Source organism: Scardinius erythrophthalmus, assembly GCF_964197995.2.
Source record: "Scardinius erythrophthalmus genome assembly, chromosome: 3".
In the NCBI taxonomy this organism is placed as follows: domain Eukaryota; kingdom Metazoa; phylum Chordata; class Actinopteri; order Cypriniformes; family Leuciscidae; genus Scardinius; species Scardinius erythrophthalmus.
The window spans coordinates 25,061,462-25,080,346 of NC_138223.1; the positions used below are offsets into that span (position 1 = coordinate 25,061,462).

Below are 18,885 nucleotides of genomic sequence, written 5' to 3' on the forward strand. Positions count from 1 at the left end.
CAAAAAACATTTATAAGACTGTGTACTTACTGTCTTTTATGTGGCACTTGCCTACTCATTCCATGAAGAATTAACTTCGATAATTATCTTTGAAACAACGATTACAATTTCACATTTTGGAGCTAATCATCCCTGTAGACTATGCCATGTGAAAAATCACATGAAATGTGATGAAATGACAAACTGACAACACAGATATAGCCTCTGATAATATCCTATAATATTTTTTTAAATAATGTAATTAAAAATGGGTTCTAATCATATGAAGTTCTTCTTATTAGGTGATCACAGCCTGTCTTACAACTTTTCATAATGGAATCAGTTAAAAATATAGATGAAACTACACAGTTCTTCATTTAAAACCTGCAGAAACAACAGTTGATTTCATACCTTTATTTTAGACCGGCAGGTTGGTTAAGTTACTTGTCTATGAAACAATAATAGAAAAAAACAAGAAAAAAAAAACAAGTTTATAATTTCAAATCTATTCAAAACCTACCCAATGTAATGTTTGGGCTTTTGATTATGTCAACTCTGCCATCAAGTGATAACGAAACAGAACAACTTGTGCAGCCTCATAATAGTGTAAAAAAGAAAAAAGACTGACATAGGCCCATACTTAAAGAAAGGCCTTGTAATGGGCATAAGGTCCCTTTTCTCAATTTGATCACTTTATTTGAGTAAAACAGGTTTCACAGAGCTAAAAATGTGTTCAGACCACTCACAAACCACTCACAAACCACTCCTTGAATAGATGTTCTTATATATTCTTACAATATAAACCCAATTATGTTTCCTATTTACAGTGCTCAGTCCACTTTAGTCTTATATTTATTATAATTTTCAATTAGGCTTTATTTAAGCTAAATTTTGCATATACTTTTATTTGCACACAAAATGAATAACAATACATTACATTTGTCTCGAAGCAAAAAAAAAAAAAAGACTAGCCTACTTGCTGTCTTTTATAAGGCAATTTCGCATCATTTTATAGCAATAAAATGACACATTGACAATACCGATAGCCTCAAAAAATAGTATGTGTTAGATAATGTAGTTTAAAATTGGCTCAAATCATACGGAGTTGGTGTTTTCCAAAGTTGTGTTCCCATCCAACTCCCATCACACATGGTCTCGTATTTTTGGGGGTCTCATGTGACAAATAGATCCACCCTCATGAGGGGCTTCACTCACGCACATTGTTGCAATACAGTAGGTCCACGTAGCCTACTTCCATGGGCTGGAGACGTAACATGAATAAACTGCCCACTGACCGGACCTACTATTTAACAGGTGTAGCAGCAAGTGCAGCAAAGTCGTCTTTAGACAGATCTAGGCCTGGACTATGCGCTCAATCTGGGGTTTAATCGCCGTGGTGGCCACAGCAACTTTTTACTTGTATCTGCTGTCTGCGTTCCTCCCGCCGGGTCCTCGTGCCGTCCGCGTTCACGACGCTGAACTTGAACACACAGTCCATGACGATGAGCCGGAGGAGGAAATACTCAGGTAGAATATATCTCACTGCGTATTATTATCTCTGGTGTCCTTATTTTGTGAGCAGTTCCCACTTCTACTATTGTTTGGAGATGAATGAATTCTATTAAATTCTCTATTGTGTCTAATGGTAATTGTTTGTGTCCGTGTTTTAACTCACAACTGAATGTTAAACATCTCAGGCTAAATTTGTTTTCATTAGTCTTACATCTGGTGATAATAACAAATGACAAATACTAAATGGTAGTCAACATACATAATCTTCTGCCTAATTATAGGTGAATAGCCTACATTGTTATTTTTTGAGTCGGATCCTTTCGATTAATCGGTTGAACTGGTTCACAAGTTGTGAAAGGAACCAGGCTTGAAATGTGTATGACTGAGTCCAGTTCATTTACGAATCTTTTGTGAATCACAAGAACAGTCTAATCGATTCTTTCATGAATCGGACTCGATCGCTCACATTTCGAATAGAGAATTTAATTTGTAGCCTACTGGAAAATATTGTTTTTATTTTGAAGTGAGAAGTAACCCCTCACAATTTGGACAGAATGTTTTTAACTATTTCTTAGTAAGTAAGTAGTTATAAAACGCATGGTATTATTTTTTAATATTAACATATTATTATTATTAATACAATGATTCATTAACATTTCAAACATCTTATTAATCATAACCATAGTCATGTTGAGTGGAATCATTCAATCTTACTTGCACATGACATCCCTACATTAAAAATGTTGGCCTACCTATATAATTAATAGAATAAGTTAACCTTGCAGATGTAGCCTATCTCTTCAATTGGGATTCAGCAACTTTAAAAAAAAATTCTGTCATTCATTTAATTATTCAAATACAATGTCAAAAAGCATACATTTACATTATATGTTATATATTTGATGTATTTAAAAAAAAAAACATAACAGCTTGTCCTGGGGGGTTTTGCCCCAGGTAAAGGGGCATACACCAATGGAGCAATATAGCCCTTTTTTATAATTTTGTTAACTAAATTGTAAAATACTTCCAGTTAATTCCACCAATAATATATTTCCACTAATAATATGAATGATGTATGATGTAATGTAGCAGTATGTTCACACTGTTAAGGGAAGCATCTTCCCCATACAGTTCAGTTTGTGCTGCTCCCTTTCACCTGTGAAGTAACTCTCTCTCTCCCTCTTTCTTTTTTATTATAGATCTATCTGTCTTTATTCATTTCACATTCTTATTTTCCTGTATGTCTGTTTGATTAAGTATTGGTTTATTCATTATATACACCCTCATCTCAATTCAAAGAGACTGAAGAATTAGAGTGACTGAGAGAGAGATGGACATGTAAAAAGAGAGAAGCTTAGTTATTCTCAGGCAGTGGCAGATATTCCAGAACACGTGGTTCCCGTTTGCCCTGTGCTTTTTCCTCATCAGTGTTACTTTATACTGTGTGAGCAGCCCTGGACCCGGTGGGAGAGGTGCCCAGATGATAGGCACTTCATGTACTGTAGTTCACATGCAACCCAAAACAAAATTCTGTTTCTTCTCTAGAGTCTCATCTGTCCTCTCATGTCCTATAGGCAGGGAACTAAAGATCCTGACCCCTGGTCAGTTCTTATCATGCAAATGGGTCTAAGATATTTTCAGTTTTGCTTGTGTGTGCTAGGATATGCAATGATTGCATATAGGCTATATATACAAATCGCAAAAGTAACGCGCTAATTTTGAGATTTAAAAAAAAAATTTATTCACTTTTTTTTTTTTTTTTTTTTATATTTAACAATTAACACAGCACCTATTTTTTCCTGGCATACTTTGGCTAGCGTATAGGCCTACATTCAGGACCTGATTTACGAATAAGGATTCTTTGCACGTGCCGCATATAGAGCAACAACGTCTGCTCTGACACAACTCAACACATATGCGTCGTGGTGCTCTCATGAACGCGCGTTGGAGATTAATATTTTGTAAATAAATTGGTAAATTATTGTTTTTTTGGACTAACAAGGCACTCGCTTTGCTTCATAAAATTGAGGTTAAAGTAGCCACATGGATTACTTTAATGATGTCTTTTACTACCTATATGGGCCTTGAAAGTGGTAGTTGCATATACTCTGTCAACGGAGGGACAGAAAGCTCTCGGAAATGTAACATTTATTATAATAGGTTTATGTGGTTCAGTTAAATTAAAAGTTTTTACAAATATTTTTAAAGCCTATTAAATGTTAAAAATGATGGCACTTGATCATACTGTGATGGTCAATGGCTATAATTACAAATTGAGAAAAATCCATTTACACCAGTAGCTCTATTGGTATTGGTGATACTGGCCTTCATTCATAGTACTTAGTAAAGAATATACCTTCTTTATGTGATGTTTCTACATTTCAAAGCGAAATAACAGGGTCTAATTTAATCTTTTTACTTCAAAATAATAACTTCAAGCATTTATATATATATATATATATATATATATATATATATATATATATATATATATATATATATATATATATATATATATTAAATATATATATATATATATTCTACATTTCAAAGCGAAATAACAGGGTCTAATTTAGGTCTAATTTAATCTTTTTACTTCAAAATAATAACTTCAAGCATTTATATATATATATATATATATATATATATTTATATATATATATATATATATATATATACACACACCTTTTTTCTAACAACATAAAACAGTTTACTGTTTTACTGACACTTTATGTATAATAAATGATCGACCCATCCAATTTCCAAACCACTTGTCCAAGGCTATCGGGGATGCTGGAGCCTATCATATTATTTAAATAATTTATTATTAATAAATTATATTAATGTATTAATTAAACTATTATCTAAAATGATCTATACCTTGTCTGCTTTGAATGCAACTCAACATGAGCAGTCTTATCTCAGGATTGGGGCCTGGCAGAGGGCATGATGTGACAGTTATAAGATCAGACAACTGCCTTCTGGAGTGTCTTGAAATCCCCTGAATTTGCTGAGATGTGCAATGCCAAGGAGGAGGAGGGAAAGAAAGAGATATCAGGAGGGTTCATAAGCAACATATATGTTTGGTATGACTAGGTAAAATAAAGTGCATTAATAAATAAAAGGAGAGAAGAGAGGTCTCAAAAGCCCCATGCTTTAATGTCATTTTCTGAAGTCATTGAGAATGACAAAAGCAGTGGAAAGGACATCTGAGTTTGATATTGAGTAATGGATCTGCTGTATGTCCACCATCATCACATAGTGACCTTTTTATAGTGTCTTGTGACCCACACGTCTTGGTTCATTTCTTGATTAGCTCACTCCTCTGTACCCTGGGAGAATATCCGCTGATGAGACTGAGATGAAGTTTTTAACATGTTGTTCAGCAGCGATGGCAGAGACAGCTGTACCCTATGAAAGCCCCAGTGGTGTAAATAGCTGTTTGAGTCTTTGGGTGGGGATTTCCATGGTTATCAGAGAAGGGGTATTTTGTGCATCATTAAAGCTATAAAAATAAGCTGTTTTTAAGACTGTACTTTAATTTGCTGAACAGGGAGCTCTTTAGTAGAGTTTACAATTGTGTTTTTTTTTTCTTTTTTTTGTGTGTTTTTGGCTCTGTTTCCAGTACAATTATCTAAACATTTCTTAATCAAATGAACATACATTTACTTGAGAAACAATATCACTTAAGATAGAACCTCCCCCTCCCTCTCTCTCTCTCTCTCTCTCTCTCTCTCTCTCTCTCTCTCTCTCTCTCTCTCTCTCTCTCTCTCTCTCTCTCTCTCTCTCTCTCTCTCTCTCTCTCTCTCTCTCTCTCTCTCTCTCTCTCTCTCTCTCTCTCTCTCTCTCTCTCTCTCTCTCTCTCTGTATATATATTTCTTCAGAAAGCAAAATTACTGAGCAAGAACATTTTTGCAGTGTTATCGAAGCTGTCTCCTACATTGAAGGCTCTCACATTGTTGTTCTGGTGAGAACGCACTCAGTGTGCGCTCAGCATGGAGCATATCACATGTTTATATTCGTCACTACTGGGTACGCATGTGAAATTAAAACCTCTGCTTTGGCACATGGGTGGGGATGACTGCCTCATTGCGTGCCCAAATTACCCCCTGGACGGCAGTAGGGAGCTTAGATTACTCACGACTGCACAAGATGTGATCCATCCGCTGGCAAGAGCCCAGTGACCACCTCCCGAGAACTTCAGTCTGTGGGACATCTACATTTATTGATGATTATGTTAGGTGTGTGTTTGAAGACTTTTAAAACAAGTTGGTCCTCAAGTACAGCCAACCCTGTACACACACAAGCAAATTTCCACAGCTGAGAGGCTATTTCCAGTTGGTGTATCATGTTTCAGTCTTTCTGTCTAATCTTGCTGACAGGATAGTGTCAGGAGTCTTCAACATTTTTAAGGCAAAGAACCCTCAAGCCTGTTTTCTACTATACAGTTTTTTTTAAAAGAAGTTCCATAATGTATTTATATACAGCAATTTATTATAATGCTTACAAAGCATTAAAATAATCATATTGGTATAATTACATACCCTAATCATATACTTTTAAGTTGTACATACTACATTTTTATGTGTGAGGAACAATGAAACATTTAACTAAATGAAAGGGTAGAAATGGATCATTTACTTGTACTCATGTTGTCACCAACCAGTAGGCCTATGTCTTTCTTTCTTCTATGTAACCTAAAAGAAGACTCAAATTTTTTGTTACATTTTCCCCCCTAATTTTCCCACTCAAAAATCAGACACTTGTAAAATGTCTCACCAGAGGGCGACAGTGAGGTTTTCAGATCATTACTGAGGTCGTGTAGACCTTATTCACAGCAGCGCCGTCAGGAATGAAAGCGAGGCTGTGAGGGATAGACATCCATCTCTTAAGTGTGTTGTACTGTTATTTAATGTGTTTTTGGATTGCTCTGCGGATGAAATATCATCCAAGAAATTTCAGTAGACAAAAAACTCCCGAGCTGTGGAAAATTACTAGTGATCTAGGAGCTTCATACAGCTTTTTACAGCGGATGCTATTGAAAACACGATAACTCGCTTTCATACCTGTCATGGCATTGCTCTGAATAAGGTCAATTACAGAGCCCGTAAAAGGGACAAAAAATAGGAGATGGGAGGAAAAATTATTTGCAAATGATTTAGCGTTCTCTCACAAATGTGTTGAGTTCACCTGAGAAACTTTGCGTTTGCTTGTAAAACGTTTGTGCTCTTGCAATTTTTCTCGGGGGAACGAAAACATTTTGCAAGTGAATGCAAAAATATTTGCGTTGAGAATGTAAAGGCATTGACAAAATTTCATGTCACCATATTCTTTTAGGAGCTCCGTATCAAATAGCCTACCTAAAGCCCACAGTATCACTCGAATCCATTGATTATAATCCTTGTCATCCTATTGGGTATCAGTCTCCTTAGTGCTGGTTTCTATAAGGGTTTATAGGAAAAGGAAGGTCATGGCCCCTATCCAATCTGTTAGAAATGAAAAGAGAGAAAAAAGGTATTAAGTACAAGTTGAGTGCCATTGTTTTACTGATCCCACAGTGTCTTATATTTTCTCCAGGTTGAAGTTTCCATCTGATCTGGAGGAGTTAAGGGAACTAGCCGAGCTGCTGCAGTTCTATAAGACAGAACACACTGGCTATGTGTTTATTCTCTTCTGCAGTGCCTACCTCTACAAGCAGTCCTTTGCCATTCCAGGATCATCCTTTTTGGTTAGTAACAGAGGTCTACTCTGTGACACTATAAGTAAACTTATTTGGACCACCTCATTAGACTGAACTAAAATATTTATTACCTATTATTATTATTATTGCTAAACAGCATACTTACAATCTTTCTTATCATGTCTAGAACATGCTGGCGGGCGCATTATTCGGGCCATGGCATGGAATCCTTATTGCCTGCACTTTGACAACTGTGGGTTCCACAAACTGCTACCTGCTGTCCCGTACATTTGGCAAACGCCATATCATCAGGATCTTCCCCGAGAAGGTGGCAATGCTACAAAGAATGGTGGGTCACCTCTGGCTGTTTTCCTTTTTTTCCTTTAATTAATGTTCTAAAAATAGTCAGCGAGTGTATTTGTGACTGCATTTTGTTTGTTTATACTTTGCATGTGCTATAGCTCAAACCATATAAAGGCTAGATGTCTCGTCCGCGCTGCTGGCCAATGGAGGTCGACGTCCGCACACGGCGGCCATCTTACCACAGGGTGCTCGCTCACTCGTAACATGGTGCATGTACTTTTAAATAACCATAACTTGCTAAATTTTCTACCGATTTTCAAACGGTTTGGTTTGTTATAAACGTCAGAGATGTAGCTATGAAACTGCATACCTATGAATAATTATACAAATGGACTTCCGTATGAAAGAATTATAGCCACGGTAATGACGTTTGTAAGAAACCAAACCGTTTGTAAATCCGTCAAGATTTCACCGAGATAAGAGGATTTGTGTGCGTGCTGCTCACTCACCTTAATTCACAGAGCCCTGTGGTAAGATGGCCGCCGGTGATGCCGGAAGTGACTCCGCCTTAAGACATCTAGCCTTTATATGATATCTATGGCTCAAACGTTAGCAAACAGTGTTAGCAAATAGCAATGCTAAGGTGGTTTGATTCCCACTTCCCAGGGAATGCACAAACTGAAAAATGTTATTCCTTACAAAACTAATTGTGCTGTTAGCAAACTTCTAAACTAAAAATATAAGCATATACTTTCAGTCTACTTTTTATGTTCTTATCAGAGGTATACTTAATATTAAAGTAAACTTGGCTTATACTGGTGATAAGTATATAGAAAAGTCTAAGTATATTTGGCCTAATCTTGTTCTTAAAATTTTGATAGAGATATGTTTAAGAAAAGTTTAACGAACTACTAAACTACCTATTAAATACTTTTTTAGACATATATGCTTCTGTTAGGTTGTATAGAAACAAGTTTATAGTAACAAGCCACCTTTGAAATAGCTAAATAGTAAATAGTACATAAGTGGAACTGAATCTGACCTTTTTTGTACACGTGTGCTATTAAACCACACTGAAACAGATAAACATTTGACTGATTTTATTGATGTTTTATGATGTTAAGTTCACTTGAAAACTTGCAAGTATACTTGTAGTATAAAAACCATTAATCTAATAGTTTACTGAGAGAGTATACTTCAAAGTGTACTTTTATAAACTACAAAGAGGGCAATAATTATATACCTAGCAAACTAACACAGTGGAGCAGAGTTAACAGTATGGTTACAATAAAAAAGAAAACTTTTGTAAACTAGGTGTATACTTAAATTTTACTTTGTCTTTGATTTGTTATACTTAAAGTACGCTTAAAAGTATCCATTTATAAACTAGAAACGTCTTGGTTACTAATGTAACCCTCGGTCCCTGAAGGAGGGAACAGGAGACGTAACGTTGACGTGACGATGTAACTGGGATCACTTCAGGGAACCCTATCAACTTCGAGTGTCTACAGAACGAGCCAATGACCACTGGCGTGCGTGAATCACGTAACGAGCCCCGCCCCGCAGCGCGGGTATAAACAGGAAGCGGGCGCTCGCGCACATTGTTTTTTGCTGAGGAGCCGAGATCGTGACAGCCATACAGAGATGATCAGCAACGCTGGCAACGGGATGTTACGTCTCTCGTTCCCTGAAGGAGGGTTACATTAGTAACCGAGACGTTCCCTATCAGTTGCTCACGTTCAACGTAACGTCATCGTGACGACGTAATTGGGATCCCATGGAAAACGCCACGGTTGCTGCCACATCCATTGCTCCAACTGGCTGGGGCGGAAGAACTGCGTAGAGGGAGTTCAACTGCTGTTCCGCTCTAACCCACACAGTGGAACTCTTGGATAACACTGGGAAAGCGTGCCTTTCCAGGGAAGAGGGACGCTGCGGACGCCTTCGGGCAGGATATGGCTTCCGCAGCGTCCCTCTTCCCTGGAAAGGCACGCTGCGGAAGCCACATCCTGCCCGAAGGGAGGTAACATGAGGAGAATACATATATGGACTGGCCGGTTAGGGGCAGTGCAACATATGGAATGTCACTGGGGTGGCTCCAGCCTGAGAGGGGGGAGGCAACGCCAGACAGTGACGGCAGAGCGGACTCTGCCAAGGGAAAGACACGTGGAACACATGAGACACATGGTCGTGGAAGAATACGCATATGGGATCGCTGCAGACATGGAGTTTCCAGAGGTCGGGACGCGGGTGCCATAAGGTGCCCCTTCTCTGAGAGAGCAGGTCCTCCCTGGACTAGCACTAGTTCCTGCAAACAGATCTACCTGGTAAGGTAAGGTAAGGTAAAACTTTATTATCCCAAATGGGGAAATTTGTCTTGGGCCATCACCCATGCTGCAGTCAGAACACAATTAACACACAGTAATCAACAAACCAGACAATAATAGAAAAAAATAAAAATAAATTCCAATTACAGCTCCATACCGCCACTATTTAACATCTTTACAGACACAGGGATAAATGCGTTTTTAAATCTATTCAATCTGCAGCAAGGTGTCCTAAACCTCCTCCCAGAAGGCAGCAACTCTGTGTACAAAACATGGGATGGATCACAGACAATCTTTTTAGCTTGTGTTAAAGTAGCCTGTTCATGAATAGTCTGCAATGGTGTCTGTTCTTTCACACCAATAATTTTCCAAGCAGTGTGGATCATCCGGAACAGTTTAGTTCTACATTGTACAGACATATTACCAAACCAGACTGTAATGCTGTATCTAATTAAGCTCTCAAAGACTGCCTGATAGAAGATTATCATAAACCTTTGATCAACACCATAAAGTCTCAGATGACGTAAAAAGTGCAACCGTTGTTGTAACCTAATACAAAGATTATCTACATGGATATTCCATGTCAGTGAATTATCAAAAAAGACACCAAGATATTTATATGAAGGGACCTGAATGATGGTTTCATTATGGATGATCACAGGCCTGTGATCACCAACTCCTCTAGGGTCAAACATCATCTCCTTTGTCTTATTGACATTCAGAGCTAGGTGGTTGTCATTACACCAATTCACAAACCTTCCAATCTCTGAAAGATATTCAGACAAGTCCTCTTTCTTTTTCAATAAACCTAAAATTGCAGTGTCATCTGAGAATTTAATTATGTGGTTATTAGAATAACACCTTCTGCACTCATCTGTGTACAAAGTGAACAAAACCGGTGAACTAACACAGCCCTGAGGGGCTCCTGTGCTCAACGTTCTGAATTCAGATAGTGTTCCATTAACACTAACCTGCTGCCTACGAGTGGTCAAAAAAGAATAATACCATTTTATAATAAGTGGATGAACTTTAAAATCATTCAGCCTTGCAATTAAGAGATGCGGCTGCAGCATATTAAAAGCTGAACTAAAATCTACAAATAAAAGACATGCATATGAGCTAGAATCCTCTAAATGCCAATTTATAAAATGTGTTATGGCTATATAACAGCATCATCTGTACTTCTATTACTCCTATATGCAAATTGAAATGGGTCTGATAGACCGCTGACCTCTGTTTTTACAAAATTAATCATCATTTTCTCAAAACACTTGTGAGTGCTACTGGACGATAATCATTATTCTCCTTACAGCTAACCTTTTTTGGGACAGAGATAATAGTGGAACTCTTCCAAATTGAGGGAACTGCATGCGTGTCTAAAGATTTCTGATAAATGGGGCACCAACCTTCTGCCAGCTCTTCACCGCAAGATTTCAATATCCGCCCAGAGATGCCGTCTGGCCCAGAAGCCTTGTTAGGACAGACATGTGACATCTCTCCACCATATGTTGGTCAATAATTGTTTTAGGATAATCCAGTACAGATAAGGCATCCAGTGCAGTTTCCTGCTCCTGTGAGAAGTCTCTTACTTCAAACCTACAATAATTTGTTTCTGCTCTAAAGCAGGGATTTATACGTAGGAATTAAATGGACAGCATTATGATCAGAGGACCCTAGTGGTGATTTAACCTAGGCTGTTTAGGCATTCTTGACATTTCCATTACATTTGTCCAATATGTTTTTGCTTCTAGTATTACAGTCCACATATTGATGGTATCCAGGCAACACAGCTTCAGGTATACAATGATTAAAATCCCCTAAAATAAAACAAGGTGCTTCAGGGGTACGTCTTAATTGTATGTGAACACAGTCTGCTGTAAGTTTAGCTGCATTTGCAGCATTCCCACTGGGTGGAATATAAACAGTACATATTAAAATGTTCCTAAATTCACATGGAAGATAAAAAGGCCTAAGGCTTAAACATACCAGTTCAATGTCAGAGTTACAGACCAGCTCTCTCACGGAGAATTGCGAGCACCACTTTTGGTACAACATTTGCTCTTGCCTGAGTTGTCGTTCCTGTCAGAGCGTACCAGAAAAAAGCCTTCCAGGGCAACAAGCGAGTCGGGCACGTCCTCTTGTAACCACGTCTCAGTGAACACAAGCAGGCATGAATCCCGGTACTCATGTCGAACTCTGGTATTGACTCTGAGCTCCTCAGCTTTGCTTCTCAGGGAGCGGGTGTTGCAAAGAAGCATTGAGGGTAGTGGTGGTCTTTCTGCCATTCTCTATAATATCTGCCTTACACCGCCATGTTTTCCCCTCTTCCGCATACGTATCCGACGTCTTTCTGCCAGTGTTCTCGTCTGCAAGGCCCTCGGTAGCTGGGGGGCGAGTGTGTAACTAGACCGGAGCAGTAAGACTTGGTCACGGGTATAGCTCAGAACCACCTCCGACATCAGCAAGTCCTGATTCACCAGCATGGGGTTGCATGTAATCAGCCACACGGCTAAAATCAGCATCAGTCCTCTAAATAAAAACAGCATTGTGTACACAGATCGAGCACTGTGTTCAAAATAAATAAATAAAATACATAACAAACACAAGGCAGCAGCATGAGGTAGCCTGAGTCACAACAGAGCAGCGCCACCAGAAGTCTGTTTCTTCAACTGCTCTCTGCAACTGCTCTCTGCAGTCCCGAAGCGCCTCCAAATCAGCTGGACCGCCTGGGGATGGAGTCGCCATTTTCCCGGAAGCACCTGCTGCCGTGAGAGCTTGTCGGCTGCACAGGTGAGCAGGCCCGGAATATAAATGGCACGAAGCGACCTCAGATGCTTCTGACTCCAAAGGAGGAGATGGCGGGCGAGTTGTGACATGCGGCGGGAGCGTAGACCACCCTGACGGTTGATGTACGCAACGGTCGTAGTGCTGTCCGTACGGACCGGTACATGCTTGCCTAGTAGCGGCATTTTGAAGATGTACTGCTAACAACTCGAGGCAGTTGATGTGCCAATGCAGTTGAGGCCCCGTCCACAGACCTGAAACTGCATGCCCGTTGTACCTGGCCCCCCCAGAGAAGGTTCGGGACGTGGTGGAGGGTTCCACTCAAGCCCGACCTTCTCGGCAGCCCGGGAAAGCATAGCCGCCCATTCTGGATCGGACTCGGGCAACGCTACACTCCCCGAAGGGGGTAATGCAGCCGAATCCTCATCTCCAGAGGATTGAAGCTCCCCCCTCCGATGCTGCGACCGACATCTGATCGTCAGGACACACAAGCGGAGTCATGCTTGTGTTGCTCTTTTAGTTGAATAGAAAAAAAGAGAAAATAAAAACTCTTCCCACGATGAGGCACCCAGGGGTAGCCGTGGCTATAATAAGTTAAAAACTCAAGGAACGCCCACCGATACCAACACACACACAGTGTAAGCTGTAAAACAGCAGTTGAGAGCTGTAAGCTCACGGCCACCGCTGATCGCGGCGTCACACCAACGTTGGACAGAGTTAGAATTTCCAACTTGTAGAGTCTCTTCTTGCAGCACTATGAAGTAACAACCTCTTGGCTCCGAAGTGAAAGACAATGTGCGTGTGCGCCCACTTCCTGTTTATACCCGTGCTGCGGGGCGGGGCGCATGACGCGATTTACACACGCCAACGGTCATTGGCTCGTTCTGAAGACACTCGAAGTTCTGAAGACACTCCCTGAAGTGATCCAAATTATGTTGTCACGCCGACGTTACGTCTAACGTGAGCGACTGATAGGGAACTAAGCCAGTTTACTCCTCAAGAAGTATTGAAATAGTACACTTGCAAGTATACTACTAGTACATTGATTTTAGTATACTCGGTACATAGAGCATACTTGGAAAAAATACTTGAATTTATGTTACTTAATTAAAATGAAGGTGAAGTATACCTTTTTTGTAAGGGATACATTGAGTGCAATGTATGTATGTCACTGGATACAAATATCTATCAAATGCCTCAATACAATGTACTAGTTTAAGAAGCTTTACATTGATAAGATTAAGATTAAAGATATATGATTTTGGACTTTGGAGGTTTTTTTTGTGTATCTTTCCTTCTAAATTATCATAGTCATGTCATGTCTTTATTTTCTCTAGTCTCTCCCTATGGAGGATCCCACTACCACTCTACAGATAAGGCGTTGTCGGGAAAATTCGTCTCGCGGTCCTACCCAAAAGCAACAAATAAAATAAAATTCCTATCAAAATTTATAAGGAAAGACAAGTATTTTGTTTAGGCTTGGCTTGTAGGGAATTCCAAACCTGCGTATATTCAAACGCACGTAACTATAGAACCCATTCTAAATGCGCATGTGACCGCCATCAGCGTTTCTCACAGGTTCGCGTTTAAAGTCTGTGTAGAGGGAATGGTGTCGTCTTAGCGGCCCCTAATTTAATAACAAATGATCATTGCGACGGAACCAAATCAATTAAAACTAACTTTAGATGGAAATAACTTAACTCTGCTGTAAAGCCGAAACAATCTCTGTTACCTTAAATTATACGCTTATCTCTGTAAAGCTGCTTTGAGACAATCTACATTGTTAAAAGCGCTATATAAATGAAGATGACTTGACTTGACTTGACATGTCTTCATCAGCTCTCTATAGAAATTTGAAGTTGAAACAATACATGAGAACGTTGAATCTCTATTTCTCTCTATTAGGTGGAAGAGAATAGGAGCAGTTTGTTCTTCTTCTTGCTCTTTCTGCGGTTCTTTCCCATGACACCTAACTGGTTCTTGAACATCACCTCTCCAATCCTCAACATCCCCATCCCCATATTCTTCTTCTCCATCCTCATTGGTGAGCTTACATTGTATCTACTGTTATAAATGAATGTATAATTCTTCAGACTCTGATTATGAAGTAAAAGTACATCTTCTGATCTTGATCTCATAATCTTTCAATGCTTAATTTCTTCCCAGGTCTAATCCCTTATAACTTCATCTGTGTCCGTACGGGAGCCATCTTGTCTGAGATCCAGTCTTTGGATGACATCTTTTCGTGGGGCACCTTGCTGCAGCTCCTGCTGATCGCATGTGTGGCTCTTCTTCCTGGAGCTCTAATCCGCCGCTACAGTCAGGGCCATTTCAAACTTGACGGCCTGGAACCCAACGGACACCAAAAGGCCTTGAATGATCGCAAGACTAGATGACCCAAAGAAAGACACAGTAGAAGACACAATTTGGGATAGATCATTGGTGTGGAGTTACACCTGTGGATTGGGTTATGAAGGTCCCAATGGAAAGTAGAACTGAAATGGACAGATTATGAGACAGGTTATTAGATGTTTAATGAAAGTAAAAAGTGCCAAAGAAGAGACTATAAATGTCTTAAAAGAGTACACTCAGAATGCTGACTTGCTACAGACCACTGGATATTGCCTCATTTTATAGAAATTTGACAGCTTTACGTTTTTTTATAAGATTTAGTTAATTGTCAGGTGTTGTTTAGCGACTGTTTGTGGGTGGCTTTATTTATTTCTGGAGTCTAAATACCTGTAAGTGTCGTGTTTTTGAGTATGTTTACACATATACCAAAAGAAAACTAAAGATTAGTTACTCCCCCCCTCCCTCCCTAAATTTATTTATATGTGAATGTTATGCTTGAGTTGCACACACACAAGTATTATACATAAAAGTTGTTCCAATTTTTTTTTTTTTTTTTTTTTTTTTTACAATATGTACCTTACATTAACCTCAAGCACCCTACAAGCAGGATGTACTTGTATTTGCAACTTAGTGTCATGCCTTAACAAATATTGACTTATGCACTGATCTTTACCTGATGGGCTAAATCTACTGGAGTTGCACAGTACATTCAGGGATTGTACACACTGCTTATTGTTTTATTGGCTATATAATTTTGTTATACATCTATCTGTGCATGTATAATATAGCTACAAAAACGCACACTACTAATCTTTCATTATCAGCATTTCACAGAACCTTTAAGTTTGATTGTTGTTTCTGTGGAGGATATTATTCTTTGAAAGAAAAAAAAAGCATTTCCAATGCAATATGCAAAGGTCTACAGGTGCTACTTGTTTAATCACTGCATTACAGAACAGTTTGCAGTGTTTTCGGCTGAAAAAAAATCCTTGTCTTAATGTGTACTGGTGTTGTGAAGGTTTTATTTTTTATAATAAAAGCTGTTGCTAGCTTAAAAGGTACAACTTCTGTCATAACAAAGTTATAACTCCTTGAAGTTCTTCAAAAGTTTAAAACCATTTGAATTCAATAAAAATCATTCATATGAAACATCTTAATAATTCATTGTAACCTATATGCAGGTCCAGACTTTTTAAATTTTCAAAATATTTCTACAGAATTCACATATGCATATTCCATGTGGGCCTACCAATATGTAAAAAAAAAAAAAAAAAAAAAAACACACAAAAAAAAAAAAACATACTTGTTAGACTGATATAACTGCAGGACAAGAATACTTTGATATTCTATAATGTTGCATAGACATCTGGGCTTTGCTTTAACAATCACAATCTTTGAGCTATCAATGACACAAATAACCTTGATATAAAGATGAAGAAAAACATTGTTTTAAAGACTCTTTATTGCTCATATCCATGAGGAGGGTAGTGTGACCCTTCCAGGAAACAAAAGTGTATTGATGAGTGTTCACTCAAATAGTCTTATTGTCCCCAACTTACCCAAACTTGGCTAGAGTCCAAGTACTATACCAATGGAATATGCCCCCGCCCCCCCCCCCCTGCCCTGATCTGAAATTAGTTTTATTATTTACATCATTTCCATTACATGATGTCATTATAAGAGTTAATCTCAGATCAGCATTAAAAGCATAGCCTTATCCAATGCCCAAAAGTATTTACGGTACAAGTGGTCTATAAAGACATTTTGAACATGGTAGAGCATGAAAAGAAAGACAGATGCAGAAGTTATACGGCAAAGATTATGTTTCATGTACACGTTTTCTTTGTAAATGATATGAGAAGAGATGGACTTGAGACAGCTGGACATCCCTCCAGTTTGACACAGCAAAATTTTACAACAGAAACCCAAATTGAGAGGATCAAATTCAATCGTGTCTAATATTATTATTATTATTATTACTACACTAACATTCAGCAGTAAACTGTAGATTATCCCTATACTAAACCTCACACAAATATGGTGTTAGAATCAAATTCAAAACTGACGTATTAGATATGACATCCACTGTCCAAAAACACAGACAATAAAATGACAGAGCCATTTGCAACAGAGTAACATAAAGATAGCGTCTTGCTTCTAAATGTGCCTATACTGGTTGAAGAACACTACGATTAAGCTGTATTCTTAGACACTATATACATGCATCTGTCAAGACGATTATTTTAGTACAAACATAAATTGCAAGAAACAAAGTACTGTCAACCTAAATGTTCAGTTGCCCAAGAGTTGTATTAACCTCAATAGTTCATTTGAGCCAAACGGTCCATAAAGCAACAATCAGTTTCTGATGCAGGGGTCTGAAACCTCTTTTACAAGAACAAGCAGGTAATGTTGGTGCCTTGCGCTAATTCTTTTTTTCTTCGTGTTCTTTTATTTAGAAAAATAAAAAAATGCTCCGAGTGTGAGAGCTTTATAAGGTATACAAAATATGCAAAAGGGAGAAAAGATCAGACTGAGGTACCCAGTTCTTGAGGTAGACTGTTATATTGTACAGGTTCACACAAAGCTGTGTGGACTTTCAATATATCATTTTCATGTCTCAATCATGGTTTTATCAGTTGCTTAATATCAACGTTACGGTCTATGATTGCTTAGACGGTACAGTACTGAAATACTGGCTATTTGCATTTAATCAAGAAATACTAAAACCAATATTTTTTAACTTTATTCCATCAGCCTTTTCTAATGTGCAACATTAAAAGACTTAATGATGTAATTGTTATCCTTCACCAGTCAAATCACCTTTATAAATTACAAAAAAATGGGGAAATGTCTTTTCAAATAATAAAAAAGACCAACACATCACTTTTGCCTTGTCTTTTGTCAAAAACGCACAAACATTTACAGACATTTCTGTCGTCTCTGTCTGCGCACACAATGCCTACTGCAAACACGCACTTGCAGAAGATGCTGTGCATCTCAGCACAACAAATCAGAGGGGGAATAAAGAATCATGTTTGCTACACAGAAAGTACATGTTTGCAGAAGGCATTCGCATCATATGCATTTATGAGAGTCAGGAAGACCAAAAAGGACTCCCATAGGCTCCTGTCACAGGTCCTACAGACATGAAATTCTGCTTTTTCTGTTTAAAGGTTTGGGGTCAGTAATTTATTTGATCAAAAATACAGTAAAAACAGTAATATTATGGAATATTGTATTTTTTTCCTATTTAAATATATTTAAATGTAATTATTTCATGTGAGGGCTGTGAAATTTCAGCCACCATCACTCCAGTCTTCAAGAACCTTCAGAAATCATTCTAATATGCTGATTAGGTGCTTTAACATTTATTATTATTAGTATCAATGTTGAAAGCAGTTGTGCTGGATGTCAACATTAAATTCCCAAAGTAAGATAATCTTGGGACTGTAGTTATTTATGCACAGTTGGCACACAGACAGCTCTCATACTGTGTGAGGAATAAGATGGTAATTGGGAAACATTTAAGAAAAAGAAATGGAATTAAAAAAAGAGAAAAGAGAACAGGGCAGCAAGCAGAGGAGAACGCTCAGACTCAGCAGTATAGAATTGGGGATCTGGAAGTGAAATGCTGGCGCACAAGTTAGCTGTCTACTTAAATCATGTACGTTCCTTTGTAACATCACTTAATGCTTTTAGTTACCGTGCTGTACTAATTAGTTACAAGAAAATGTCGAGAAACAAATCTGATTACTCACATTAAATAGCCTGAAATGAATTTCCAAAAGAAAGTTCTGATGAATAAACCTATAGATTTTTTTTTTAGAATCTTATTAACATACTGCTGTGCAATTTTCCTACATCTTTTAATAAATTAGTAGACATAATGGAACAACTAGACCTGCAAGTCTCTAAGAAATCTACCTGCAGTGTGCCTTCATCTCA

General features: G+C 38.3%; 1 protein-coding gene across 1 annotated transcript; it reads left to right on the forward strand.

Moving 5' to 3' along the window:
* Positions 1-1,206: 1,206 nt before the first annotated feature.
* On the forward strand, positions 1,207-17,823 carry tmem41ab (transmembrane protein 41ab). Its single transcript, XM_081362153.1, has 5 exons — positions 1,207-1,506; positions 7,069-7,219; positions 7,359-7,520; positions 14,491-14,629; positions 14,752-17,823. The coding sequence occupies exons 1-5, from the start codon at positions 1,346-1,348 to the stop codon at positions 14,979-14,981; spliced, it is 843 nt and encodes a 280-aa protein (XP_081218279.1). The 5' UTR covers positions 1,207-1,345; the 3' UTR covers positions 14,982-17,823.
* Positions 17,824-18,885: the final 1,062 nt, after the last annotated feature.